This window comes from Acartia tonsa, chromosome 3, assembly GCF_053477335.1.
Source record: "Acartia tonsa isolate MP-2025a chromosome 3, ASM5347733v1, whole genome shotgun sequence".
NCBI lineage: Eukaryota > Metazoa > Arthropoda > Copepoda > Calanoida > Acartiidae > Acartia > Acartia tonsa.
Window position 1 is genome coordinate 23,101,151 of NC_137262.1, and position 14,398 is coordinate 23,115,548.

The window sequence follows — 14,398 nt, forward strand, 5'->3', positions numbered from 1 at the left end:
AATATTTTAAAAATAATGTAGTGAAAAAGTATTTTTTGGCTATATGTAAAACTTTTGAGTCATAGAATTAATCGTTTTTTAGAATAATTTCATAAGGCAATGACCGACTTTTATATACTTATTAAACCAAATCACTCACTAAACAAAATGTTTTTTCAATAAATGAATTCATTATGATACATTTTCTTTTAAAGGATTAGAAGAAAAACTTTTCAAAGGCTGTCTTTTCAACACGCTCTTGCTTTTAACATGAAGGCTTTGGGTTCAGGGATGTCACCTAGAATTTATAGTTGCTCGTATTTAGGTAAAATTCTCTTAGATTGTTATTTTGACTGATATAATCTTCCGTGTTCAATAATTTAGTTCCGGAATAGCGTTATATCAATTTAGATTGGGGCAGCGCCTTGGCCCAATTAATTGTAGCATATTGTCAGAAAGAGAAGAGGGAAAAATAAATGTTAATAATTTTTAAACCAAAAGTTTATTAAAATGTGCTCTCAAACTTTGGGTAATTTTTATTGGTTAGTTTGAACTAGCAGTGATAAAACTTTTTAACCAATAATTTAAATCTATGAAAGAGGTAATTTTATTTATAAAAAGTTGAATATGAAAGTTGTATGTTGGATAGTACTTTTGTTACTTGACCTAAAATTCTCGATGAAACAAATGAGCAAAAACTGTAAACTTAATCTAACCCTCGCTTAAACATTTTATTCTAATTTGCATTATCTTGTTATTTTTTTGATCTGGTAACCATGTTTTGATGATATAGGATGCATTTTTAATTAGGAGACAAGGAAAAAACGCATGTTCCTATCAGTGCTCGTCATCCGCCAAATTTTTATTGCGGTGGCTCGGCTAAAAAATGTTCTTTGTTAAAAAAGCGCGGCTTTTATGCTGCTGCGATTCCTGCACCTTCAAATAAGCATTATTTTTAAAATGTGGCCTTTTGAAGAAAAAAAAATAAAATCAAATAATAATCGGCGAAAAGCTTAAAAGCTAGTGAATTTCGTTAAAAAAAACTAAAATGAACGCGAGGCTCGCTGCTGCGGCTTACGGTACCTGGTTGTTATAGGATAGGGATTAACAAGGGGGCTAAACAAATCTAGTCTTTGCCGCAGTCACAAAAAAATGTATTGAATAATGAAGTTAGTTTGAATATAAGTAACAATTTGACATTTTTTATTTTCTAGTTCCCATTAAAATGTCTTCACTTGAGTAATAGTTACAAAAAAAATACAGGAGATTGTTTACATTCATGAAATTCAGTAGATAACATGGAAGTTACATGTTACCGACGATCTTCACATCCTAGCTTAGTTAGAAGCTTCTTCATAAATATCTAAGATAAAAGATACGATGTAAAAATACTGATGATTTGCACGTTTCTTGACCAAATAAAAATGTAGCAAAACCTGAGACAAATAATTGTTCATGTAAAAGCATAAAAGAGTAATGCCAATTCTAATTATAGGAGTCTCTCTATATTTAGAACAAATTAGACGCGTGCACAGATGATTGTCAGAGGGGTATGCGAAACCCTTTATAACATTATTGACACCTTGTTAAAAAGTAAAGATTTTTCAAAAAAGTGTTTGACAAGCTGAATAGCTTAAACCATAAGCTACAATTCAAAAAGTAAGATTAAAGCTTTATCCTAACGTTCAAAACGGTCAGACATCATTCCACTTTGTAATAAAGAATTAATCTTAAATGGCCCCTGTTTGGTTAAAATTGATATTGTGTTTCTTTGGAAATACAAAAAACTATATTTGATCATTATTCCAAATCATAAAATACTTTGTCGATAATATGTCAGATATGGCCCCTTTTATTAAATGCGACTAAACACGCTGAAATTTACTCTAGATAACTTGCTTTTAGATGAATAATAGTTAGTTGAAAAATATTTAATGGGGTGTTGACTTAGTGGGTTATCTCCACTTTGTGCTAACCCTTGGTGGAACAAAGTGTACAGTTATGTAGTTCTTACATACATATATTGGTTGTACTATTATGTCCTTCTGTTGTACGCATGTATTTGTAAGAATTACGCATATTTTCTTGGCACTGATTGCTACATTACGCAAAAAGATTGACCACTCAACTCCTTCTGGAGCCATAAGTCGACCACTAGTAACTTATGTATGCTGTTATGACTACATTTGGACCAGGAAAAATGTTCAAATGGAACATTCAATTGCAAAATTTGGAAATTTTCATAGAAAAAAGTGCACTTTCGTTCCAATTTTCAATCCAATATCATAAAATAGTGATTTGTGTGTATGTAGGCAATTCTGGTAAGATAAGGTATAATACATTTATTTTATGAAATAGTACATACAATTAAATACGAGAGATGAGTTTTTCATCCTTTTTAAAGGAGTAAGGTTTTATTTTGTCTGAACTGATTGAGTTCTCCTTTTTATGGAGGCTTCACACTTAAACAAAAAGGTCTCGGTATAGTTATTGGCTATTTCTCTTTTACCTTCTTACCCTTTGAATTAGGTGCCATTCGTAGCAGCTAGTTTGATGAAAAGTAAGAAATTTTAGATCTAAATAACCACTAAACCGATATACATTTTTAAATTTCAGTGTTGAAATTTACTTACTGTCCTTTTTCTCTCCCCTTAAAATAAGGGCGCATCCGGTAGCTTGTTATAAAGTATAATGTCTCTATGCCCTAATGAAAATAACAAGGACATTGTGCTACACTGGAAGCCAAAACTAATTCACACTTCTAGATACTCACCACTATGTAATTAATGCTTAGAGGTGTTCATTTAAAACAACAACTTAATTGTTTTTTTACAGCTATTTTTAAACTTTTATCCAATATGATCGGTAGAAATAAATATTGGAAATTTTGCACTCAAAGTTTAGATTAATGTTAACTTTAAAAAATGGTTCATGTTATAGGTGGAGAGGTTCTTCCAAATGATCCTAAACATAAGTTAGACAATGTACAGACGGACGTATGGCCCTTAATTGAGAAAAGTTTGGCTTAAAAAATGATATTGTTTTATAAGAAAGACTATGTAGCAACTAAAATCTGAAAATCAAATAGCCTAAACCATAAAGACCTAGGTATGTGTAGCTTACCTAAAATAGATAACCCAAGCAGTGTAGTAGTTATTGAGTAGTATCACGGTAAAAAAATACGATAAAAAAGTTTTTAAAAATCTAATGTAGGGTTTATGATACTCTGTTTTGTAAGTGATTATGTATGAACAAACTGTATACTTACTTTTAATCTATCCAATTGAGGCTTTGGGAGACAGTCTTTAACCTTAATATACAATTCATTTAACATTTAATAGATATAGGCAGTAATTAAAAGGAAACTCGGAAAGATTGTAATAAAATACCAGAAAAATTTAGCATTACAAATTAAAGCAAACTATTTAATTTCTTTTTCCTTAAAGAAAAAAAGTCTTTCAATTTATTGAAGCCATTTTTATCTATGTTGTGTAGAGACAATTTAGGAACTAAAATGTAGTTTTTTTTTAAAGTTAGTATGTTTTTCAACCTATTTTAAAAAAATTACACTATTCTAAGACATGAAGATATATTTCGATTTTAGCAATCATTTTCAATTCATTTTGTCTAAAAAAATATAGGCATGAGACATTAGATAACAGCAACTATGATCAAAGATATTAAACATACATTTATATAGAACAATGTCACAAATTATTTTGAATCTTAGGTATCACCATAGAATACAGATGACTGCTGAAAAAGTTTGAAATAAAAGATTAAAACATTAGTTTTAAAAAAAGGAGGAGTAGGGAATAATTCTTGGCCTTGTTTGAGTTATGGGGCGGGGCATAGTTTTTATTAAAGGAATTTTTTTGATGGTTAGGAAATAGGCGGAGTTTTGGATGGTGAGTTTGGTTGAAGGCGGAGACAGAAAAAAACTGGGAGGAGACAAAAAAGTGGGAGGAGTGGGGGGGGGGGGTTATGAAAAGGTTGTGGATAATCTAAAATGTAGAAAATATGGAGCTTTAGCCTTGCGGAGTTAGATTACAAAGGGTTCCTCCCCATAAAACCTAACCAAACTATAAATTTGGTTTCTGTCAATTTTTGCTCTATGTAAAATTGCCGATAAATTTACTATTATTACTGCATTTTCTTAGGAAACTAACCAATAAATGCTTAATTAAATGTACATCTCTCATTGTTTATTCAATTATTAGGTAATTAATATTAAATGATCATTTTCCTGATAAACCGATAAATTTTTAACAAGCAAAACACTTGTGTTAGAAACTGTAAAATATTGCTTTATTTTACTAATTTTATTTTAAATCTTTAAGTAACTATCAATAAAATTTAGTAAAATACAGAACCATAGCAAAATTGTGAATTTGATTGATAAAGTTATACCTTAAAAATAGAAGATAGTTTGGACCAGTTTTTGCCTTCATCAGGTGGCGTAAAATCATGAACCTACAGACAATGTGAAAGTTTGTAAAGAAAAAATAATTTTATGTTTTAAAATTTAATCCTTTAGATTTTAGAGTTAAAAATACTCAATACTCTCAATCACTCAATACGATAACTAATTTAGGACATATGATTATGCAATACTCGTCTAGGGTGTATTAAATTAAAAAGGGTAGCTTTCATGATACAGCGTATTTATTTGTCGTATGTTTCTTTGAAACATATATAAACTAAACTGTTATTAAAAATATGTTTAAAGCCATGTCTTTTTAGGTGTAAAGACAGATGTTTGTTATATGATGTTAATTATCTTACTTTCCACCAGACGTTTTGCCATGGAGAGAGTGCAGCCAACTTCATATGTTCAGGTAGAGAGTCATAACAGAACTGCAGGCATCCAATCCGGAGCTTGCTGCTAGATTCTATTATTGGCTGAAAACAAAAATCAAATCTAATAAACAAACCTATATGAAGCTTGTATCTTACGATGGGTAGGTCTATATTATAACCAGTCAATTGTATCTATTTAAGAGATAGGTATAAATATAAATAAGAGATATGTAAACCTATCTAAATCAATAATGATATTAAATATTTATAAATGAAAAATCAAAAAAAGAATTTGTAGTTAAGTGCTTATATCACAGTGCGTTCGAAGATGCTTTGACTTTTGTGTCAGAACCTAAATTGGGACACAGTGCATTTCATTACCCTAGGTTAGGTCCCTTCATTTCACTTTTCAATAAAATCTAAAATGCAGCCGTTTTTGAGAAAATTAGATTTGAAAATTTCAAGTTTAAATTTTCATCCCCAGGAGTTACTGCATAATCGTGATAAAAAAGCAAATATTATTTATTTAAAAGTTTGCTCTTATACAGTTCTTCATAAATCCACTCCTGAAGTGAGTTGATTCATGGCCATTTGTATCAGTTGCTTTGCTAAGGTCACGAAAATTCAGCATTTAATAAATCATGCATAGAAAGGATTTATGAAAGACTTCATTAAAGCAAAGTTGTTCAAAATTTTAAATAAATAATCTTTGCTTTCTTGTCATGATTATGCGGTAACTCCTAGGGGATAAAAATTGGACTTGAAATTTTCAAATCTAATTTTCTCAAAAACGGCTGCATTTTAGATTTTATTGAAAAGTGAAATGAAGTTACCTAGCCTAGGGTAATGAAATGCACTATGTCCCAATTTAGGTTCTGACACAAAAGTCAAAGAACCTTCGAACAAACTGTGATATGTTTATACAGCAAACAAGGAAAATTGAAAAAAAATCAAATACTGCTTAATTTTTTTTTGGGGGGGGGGGAGGAGGGATAAATATATTTCATAAAATTATACCTGAGTATTAACATGTAGAAAAATGTCCATGTTTTTGCAGTCACGGGTCCGGAATTGTCCACATAAACTAACTAAAATATAAAAATAAGATTATTTAAATGATATTTATGAAAATTAGATTGTGAGATTCAGTAGGTAATTCTTTTAAATATTTTTTAAAAATGGAAGCCACTAACAACAAAAATACTAAATGTTTTTAATTTATGTCACTTAATTTGAGGTTTTTTTATTAAGAGAATTTTTTACGAATCATATATTTCCTTTAACGAAAAACTGACTTTAAAAAACTTGTTAATTTTAGACCTGCATGTCCCATTTAGATTTTTACATGATGTTAAAATTAGGGTTGGGCCGGATATCCGGCCATTTTCAATATCTGGCCGGTTACCGGATATTGAAACTATCCGGCCGGATATCCGGCTCTATAATTTTTTATACTTTACACCAAAAATCTCTGCTTTTTAAAATCTTAAATGGCTCTAATCTTCTTATTATTGAAGCTAGAAGAACACTTTTTCTGAATAAGTTTAACTTTATGTAAATTTATATAAGATTTCTGAAGAAATTTTTTTTTTACTACTTTAATATCTGGTAATTTGGCTGGTTATCCGGCCGGATATCCGGTAATTTGGCCGGATAACCGTATATTTGCCGGATATCCGGCGTTGGCCGGATATCCGGCCGATTACCGGATATCCATTTGAAATCAGCCGGATATCCGGTATCCGGCCAAAAAAGTATCCGGCCCAACCCTAGTTAAAATACATATGTTGAAATATTGCAGAGCTGCTTGTCGAATATCTTTATTTGGTTTTTGCCAGTTAATATTGTCAGTTAGACTTTAACAAAATATTTGTTGAAAAATACCTAATGTAGAATCTGCACAGTCGCGAACAAACAGTGCACCTAAATAAATAATTCAGTATATTAGACAGTTAACAAGGGCAATCTTTTATACAATAAAAGCGCAGCAACGAAAAAATGTTTACTACAAAGTAAAGATGATTTTCGACAAGTATTTGATAAAAATCAACTTAAATGAAAATGTAATATTACAGATTGATGGAAAATTAAATTTTAAGCATTTTTTTTCTATATTTTCGTGATTAATTTATCTTATTCGTTTGGATTGACTAAAAAGTAATTCATAATTATTTTCTCCAATATACAAACGATTTGTATTGCTCTCAAAAAGAATTCTCCTAGATTTATTCATTTAAAACAAATGTAAATAATAAATGAACTTAAAAAAAAGTATTGTTACCTTTAACAGGTCCGATGAAAATTTTACAGTTTGTACAATCATCTAACATTAAATATTAATTCTTATTTAAGAATGTACAAATTTGAAGCGAACGCCAATTCAAAAATATAAACTCCATTTCTTTGGCCAAAACGCGTACTTCAATTTCATTAGGTTTATTAAGATTACTTCTTTTTGAATTTAGTGCAAATATCAAAAGTATTTAAAACTGTCATAACAATAATCATATTTTAAGAATATATTTTTTCCTATTGTTATTGTGTTGCTCCAATCAAATATGTAAATGCTACTGTTCTTACAATTCTTTATCTGAAATTACAAAATTAAACTGGGTTCATGTTTGAAATCTAGAGAAAAGGTAATTAAGAAGGTAATTGTTATAAGTAAATTTAGAGTTTATTATTATAAATATTCTAACCTTTTGAAATAATTAACACATCTAACAATGATTATTAATTTGCTTTTAAACTACAGTTTACGAACATTTCCATAATGATGTTTAGTAAAAGTCATATAAAGAAAAAAAGCCACGATGAAAAAAAACATTTTGGTTTAACCTGAAATTGTTGTCCATTGACAGTCCCCGGAAGACGACCTTCCTCGCCATTTTCTAAACATACAAGTTAAAATAACAATTTTACATTACATTCTATATTGATGCAAATAATCATGATGTATATATATTATGATGTACGTTTAGAAGGTTTGATACATTTATTATAATTATTTTAGTTTAGGGGGGTCGCAAGAAATACTTCCAAGATATAAGAGTATTTAAAATGGCCCATCAACTAAGGTCTTTTCTGTGAAAAAAAATATATAATTTAAGGTCTATTGTTAGTAATCAAAAAGCATTAATTCATAGAAAAATGGCATGGAGGGATAGTATAACAAAGAAATGATTAAATATCAAGGTTTTAATTGAGATTTTTTATCTTATTATGATTTTTTAACCCTGTGTTATGATTAATAATTACCTAGACCGTCTATAGTAAACATGGAAACATCTTGTTCTGAACGTTTCTGATCCCAGCTGTATCCTTGTGGCTTGCTGCTTCCTGACAAAATAAAGATGGCTGTAAATAGGTTAGGTTAGGTGTGCACTCCGACGTTTGTCTTTCCTGTTTATCCTAGGACTATTCAAGCTGTACACTTGTGGCTACCTGATTAATAATTTCAGAAACAAAATCTATGATGTCAAATTTGGAAGAAAAAAATGTGTAATAAATTCTAAAATCAACACTTTATGAATTTAGAAATTCTTTCTTTTGTAAATGGTCCTAGGACAAACGCAGGAGTGTCAAACGTTGGAGTGGACACTTAACCTAACCTAACCTATTATAAATCATCTTAAAGGTTTTTTATATGCCTAACCCCTGCGGGGGCTTATTTGCATATTCATATCTTAACCTAACCTGTATAGAAATATTTATTAAAAAGGTTACAAATTTCAAGAAGTTTTTATGTAAACCCAGAACCACTTCATTATGCAATCTACATTTTCCTGGATATTTTGTCTACGGTAGTCCATAAATGTACAGCTTTGCAGTACATTGTTTCTATTAGTTAAAGCAACACGTATGATAAAAGAAAAAGATACTGTTTAAAGTAAAATGCTTATATTTCAATCAAAATCTATATTTTTTGTATTTTTTACCGATCCACTTCATTATGCAAATCAAAAGAAAATCAATGGGAAACCGTTTGTTTTGCCCTTTTCTCCACTTTTAAAACATGATTCTTATAAAATAACAATTTTTTAAGGGATTTGTGCATTAGTTATAATGAAAAACAGTTTAAGGTAGATTTTAATGATTTTTCTAAATAAGAAATAATTGAAAAAAAGAAATTCTATCCCTATCACTTTAGAGGACAGCTGCCGACCCCCAGTCTTATGGATGAAGCTAAATACATGTTAAAAATAAAAATTAGCCTGAAAAGTATACAAAAATGTTTTTTGATGTATTTAAAAAATCCATTTTAAAAATCTTGATTTTGAGGATGATGGCCTTTAAGATGCTCTTACTGGTGGTGATGGTGAGCTAAATGTCATCAAACTGCATGCCCATGATGAAAACTTATATATTGAACTATGGTCCAATTTTTGTAGTCATAGCAGCCTCCAGCCAAGCAATATTAAAAACGAAAAAAATTGCAATTTTAATTACTAAAATTCATAGAGTAAATAATGTAGTTTTTAGATAATGGTTACATTTCATGTCGAGAGGCTCTACTGGAGGCTGCTATGACTACAAAAAATGGTACATAGGTTAATAGACAAGTTGTTGTAATTGTTATGTACTTAGATAACATTTAGCTCACCTTCACCACTAGTAAGAGCATCTTAAAGGCCATCATCCTCAAAATCAAGATTTTAAAATGGATTTTTTTAACACATCAAAATACATTTTTGTATACTTTTTAGGGTAATTTTTATCTTTAACATGTATTTGGCTTCATCCATAAGACTGGGGGTCAGCAGCTGTCCTCTAAAGTGATAGGGATAGAATTTATTTTTTTCAATTATTTCTTATTTAGAAAAATCATTAAAATCTACCTTAAACTGTTTTTCATTTTAATTAATGCATAAATCCCTTTAAAAATTGTTATTTTATAAGAATCATGTTTTAAAAGTGGAGAAAAGTGCAAAACAAACGTTTTCCCATTGATTTTCTTTTGATTTGCATAATGAAGTGGATCGGTAAAAAATACAAAAATTTAGATTTTGATTGAAATATAAGCATTTTACTTTAAAAAGGATCTTTTTCTTTTATCATACGTGTTGCTTTAACAAATAGAAACAATGTACTGTAAAGCTGTACACTTATGGACTACCGTAGACAAAATATCCAGGAAAATGTAGATTGCATAATGAACTGGTTCTGGGTTTAGTTCCTGGGCATGTTTCTTTGCGGGGGGAGGGTGTAATCCCAATAAAGAATTCAGAAACATGAACACTTTGAAAAAAATATACAACATCCATATAAGCGAAGCTCTAAAGTCAGACAGTAGGACAAACAAATATTATCACTTTTAGAGTGTCAGAATTCATTAATTTATTAGAATTAGGAAAAATATAATTTATAACATGTCTAAATTAACTAAATATATATCCCTTAAAGACGAACAGACCTACGTGCGGACCGACACTAAAAATATAAAAGCTTCGCTTTTAAAAGTATGACATCAAACCTGAATTAATTCCATTGCCAATTGTTAAGTCTTTTCCTGTACAATCATCCCTTAAAATCAAGAAGTTACAATTTATGTATAGGCATAAAGTTATTAAACATAAACATTCTATACTTTTTAGTAGTGAAGGGAATGGATGGGATTTTTTTGGTTTGTATTAAATAATGCAGTTTAAAGATTTTTTTTATACGATATTTAAAAAATTGCTAGTAATTATTTGCTATTGGCGTACAATTACCTAAAAAAAACAATAACATTCTCACTAGCACTATTTTTTAATTCTTCTGCGTATTTTTAACAACATATTCATTTGAATTAAAATAAAAAGTGGTTTTCCTTGTTTATTCATTGATCTTTACACATTTATACAATTAATTAAGAAAAATCTCATGACAAGTAAAAAGAAAAAAAATATTTTTGCCTTTAACTTTTCACCAATTAAAAGATCAAAAGTGTAATTTAAAAATTAGTGGCAAAATGATTTATTCCAACCTTTGTTCAAAAACAAAATGTATTACAAGATAAATCGTAATTGATGCAAATAGATCTTTTAAATAACTACTCACCTACTAAAAAGATAGCTTATATTACATCCCATTTAAAAAACCTGAAAAACAGTTTTTACGCAAAACATTATCAAACATCTGTTCACAAATTATTACTACAGTACAAAGAGCCACTTTCTTTTTAGTTTTATTTTATCCCTTCAATAAACATTTCTAAATTATAAACTTTCGAGAAATAAATTAGAAGATTGTTAAATTGTAGTTTTAACATAGACAAACACATTTAAAAAGTATGCACTGGTCTTTTATAACTTTCTGATGGGTTGTTACTTTTTCAGATAACTTCATATAAGTTGAAAAATAAATAAAACAAATGAACAACTTTACGATAATAGCAATCCGTTACGTCTAACTCTCGAAATAAGATCACACTCTTGGAATATCTAGGAAATATTCACTTTTAAAAATAAATTCTTAAAATAAGGTAACTTATTATTACCACCACACTGGTTTGTAGTAAAATGTTCTTTTGTTTCTAAAATTAGGTCAAAGTTAAAGTTTTAATTTTCCAAACAAAATAACGGAGGAATAAATATTTGAAAGTGTTTTTCGAGGAAAGCAGAAAGTTTTTGGGGTCCTTAACTTTCTAACATAAGTGGAATTACTTTTATATCTTTCATTTTCGTCTTTCTTTAAGTTGATTCAGTTTTTAATAATTAACATGAAACGTCATGTGACTAAAAAGAATTGGTTTATGGGTCGTTATTAAGTTAGTAATGTCTTTTTATTATTACATAACCTTTCTATAAAGTAGTAAGCATTTTTGTTTACGTTACTAAACACTGAACGATTTTTTAATTCAGTTTTTAATAATTAACATGAAACGTCATGTGACTAAAAAGAATTGGTTTATGAGTCGTTGTTAAGTTAGTAGTGTCTTTTTATTTTTACATAACCTTTCTATAAAGTAGTAAGCATTTTTGTTTACGTTACTAAACGCTGAACGATTAAATAGGATTCTTCATTTAAGAAATATTGCTAAATGATATACAGAAGTTAATGAGAAAGCTCGACATCAAAATTAAGGTAGAATATGAGGGCTCTTCTTTCAACCAGACAGTAACGTACTACTACACAGGTAGACTTGAAAACCATTGGCTTTAGTCAGGGATACGGGGATCAATCTATGGACGATAAATTAATCTCTAAACCTTCCAATCTTTTCTTTGGAAATAAAATTACACATTTTGTAACTTTTGTAATCATATGACAGAGGATGAAGGGGTCGTAGATTACTTAAACGTTATATTCAGATCACTTACTTAATGCTTAGAGCATACATCTATCAAGCTTATAAAAATAACGAAATTAATTCGAGAAAAAAAAACACGAAACCTGTACATGATTTATAGCTGGCGTTGGGGGACAACACAAAGTATAATTTACGATATTTTTATCTGCCCCCTAATTATCATTTTAGATTTTGCTTGTTGGCTATACCTTATTCCTGACATCTATCTATCCAAGTAGTGGCTTTCTAATTATATTATCTATAAAATTATATCTATATTATTATCCAATTTATTTATCAATAAAAGTTAGAAAATAAAATAAAGAGATTTTACGAAAAAACACCAAATACTAGATATTGAAAATAAATATAAAATTTTTATTTAAAAAAGATATTTTTTAACCTCCTAATACGGTAGAAGATGGAAAATAAAGAGATTTTATGAAAAACACTAAATATTAGATATTTAAAATGAATATAATATTTTCATTCAAAAAAATATTTTTTAACCTCCAAATACGGTAAACATAACGGAAACTGTTTTTTTTTTATCGCTTATTACTCCCTTAATATTTGAGCCATCTTAGTAAAATAAAAATCTGTCTCAGACGTACGGACGAACGGACCGACCCTAATTATAGTAAAGCTTCGCTTTTAAAAACTAACAAAGAAGATCAATATTATGCTTATTTTTTACATATTGTTCACTTATATTACACTTCAGATTCTTGAATATTGGGAATTTTTGGTTTGCCATATCAAGCCAATTCTATTAGTGTGCTTAGAAAGTCTTAGCGACCAGCCGTTTTAATTGAATTTGAACATTTTAACAAGATATTCTTTGTCATAGACTATATTATTGAGTGTGTGTGTGTCCAATAAGATCTCGTGTCAATTGGTCATTTGTTTTTAAAAAAAAGCTGATAAAAACTTAATTTTACCTCAAAATTTTCCACATAAATTGTTTATAATCCATACATGAAGTAAATAACCTTGGAACCTAAAATGACTAAGCTTATGTATTAATGTAGATAGATTATTAATTTATTAGATTAATGTATTATGAGGAAAAGTTTATAAAATGCGTTATTTTTTTAATTGCGAAGATATTAGAAAATAAGTTAATCCGTTACATTACAAAGGAAATTTTAAGATTATTGAATTATTAAAGCGTTTTCTAATAAGCTTAGGATCCCTAATATTGTCTGTCGTTCTGTGTGTCTCTCTGTATATAATGTATTACAGAAATCAGAATGTAAACGATCTTTGTGAAGTTGTTCATATTGCGACTACAATAAATTTTGATAATCAAATTCTTTTAATTGCAATCTTTGCGTATTGTAACCGTTTTCGGTCTGGTTTATCTATCTAAGATTATCAGCCACTTTTTGTGTATTTTCGGTGTTACAAAAATATGGTAAAAAGACATTACATTCGCACTAAAAACTTAAAGAATTTAGTATATATGAAAATGATTAAACGTAATGAATATATTAATTTACATTACTTTGAATCTGTAATAAATGAATGTACGGAGGGAGAGAAATAATGTGATGATTTATTATGACCACGTCCTACATTATTCCTAACTAAGTAAGATGTAATAATCCATCTTAGGAGGGCAGCTACTCTGTAACTAGGACAAGTCTGTACCTCACAACTTACTTGAACAATTAATATGACCAAGTCCTACATTATTCCTAACTAAGTAAGATGTATTATTAATAACATTCCTACCTTTTTTTAGTAGCGCAGATTCTTTATAATTAAAGTAAGCCCGACGTCATGCAATACTTATTTGAAGATTTAAAAAGTATTTTCTTCTGGCTAAGTAAGATGTATTAATTTTTAAGAAACATAGCTACCAGAGAGAGAGAGAGATGTGACAGTGGGCTGTTTATTACATCACAGTCCCCCAAAGTTTTATAATAACGTTTTCTAATTTCGTTGGCTCAACAACTTTGGTGACTTTAGTAAATTTTAAATGGTTGATACATGAGTGTTCCAACGTTTCAACCACTTATTTCGATCTTATTATTGTGGATGTATATCAATTTATCGACCATTGTCTTATACCTTTAGTTTCCTGCACATCTACTACTAATAGTAAAACCAGACAAATAAATATAAATAATATAAAATAATAATAAAGTAAAAGGATTGTAAAAGTATGTATATTGTACGTAAACTCACCAATGCACACAAGCATATTGACGCTACTTATGGACATTTTTGTGCTATGCAATGCAAGAATAAATAACACACTTAATAATCTTTAGCTTTATATACATTAAAGTATGGAGGTCTTTCTAATCTAATTAATTTTGTAAATTAGCCTCTAGAGAACAT

General features: G+C 29.1%; 1 protein-coding gene across 1 annotated transcript in view; it reads right to left on the bottom strand.

Annotated features, from left to right (window-relative positions):
* Positions 1-10,866, bottom strand: part of LOC145315159 (protein XRP2-like) — a 49,104-nt gene extending 38,238 nt beyond the window's left edge. Inside the window, exons 1-11 of the mRNA XM_080155199.1 lie at positions 10,819-10,866; positions 10,253-10,302; positions 8,038-8,118; positions 7,618-7,670; positions 7,309-7,369; positions 7,061-7,102; positions 6,664-6,702; positions 5,797-5,867; positions 4,765-4,881; positions 4,390-4,452; positions 3,248-3,289 (exon numbers count right to left, since the gene is read on the bottom strand). Of these exons, the coding sequence (XP_080011325.1) occupies positions 3,248-3,289; positions 4,390-4,452; positions 4,765-4,881; positions 5,797-5,867; positions 6,664-6,702; positions 7,061-7,102; positions 7,309-7,369; positions 7,618-7,670; positions 8,038-8,118; positions 10,253-10,302; positions 10,819-10,850 (651 nt within the window). The 5' untranslated portion in view covers positions 10,851-10,866. The remainder of the gene's footprint in view (positions 1-3,247; positions 3,290-4,389; positions 4,453-4,764; positions 4,882-5,796; positions 5,868-6,663; positions 6,703-7,060; positions 7,103-7,308; positions 7,370-7,617; positions 7,671-8,037; positions 8,119-10,252; positions 10,303-10,818) is intronic.
* Between the last annotated feature and the right edge of the window lie 3,532 nt (positions 10,867-14,398).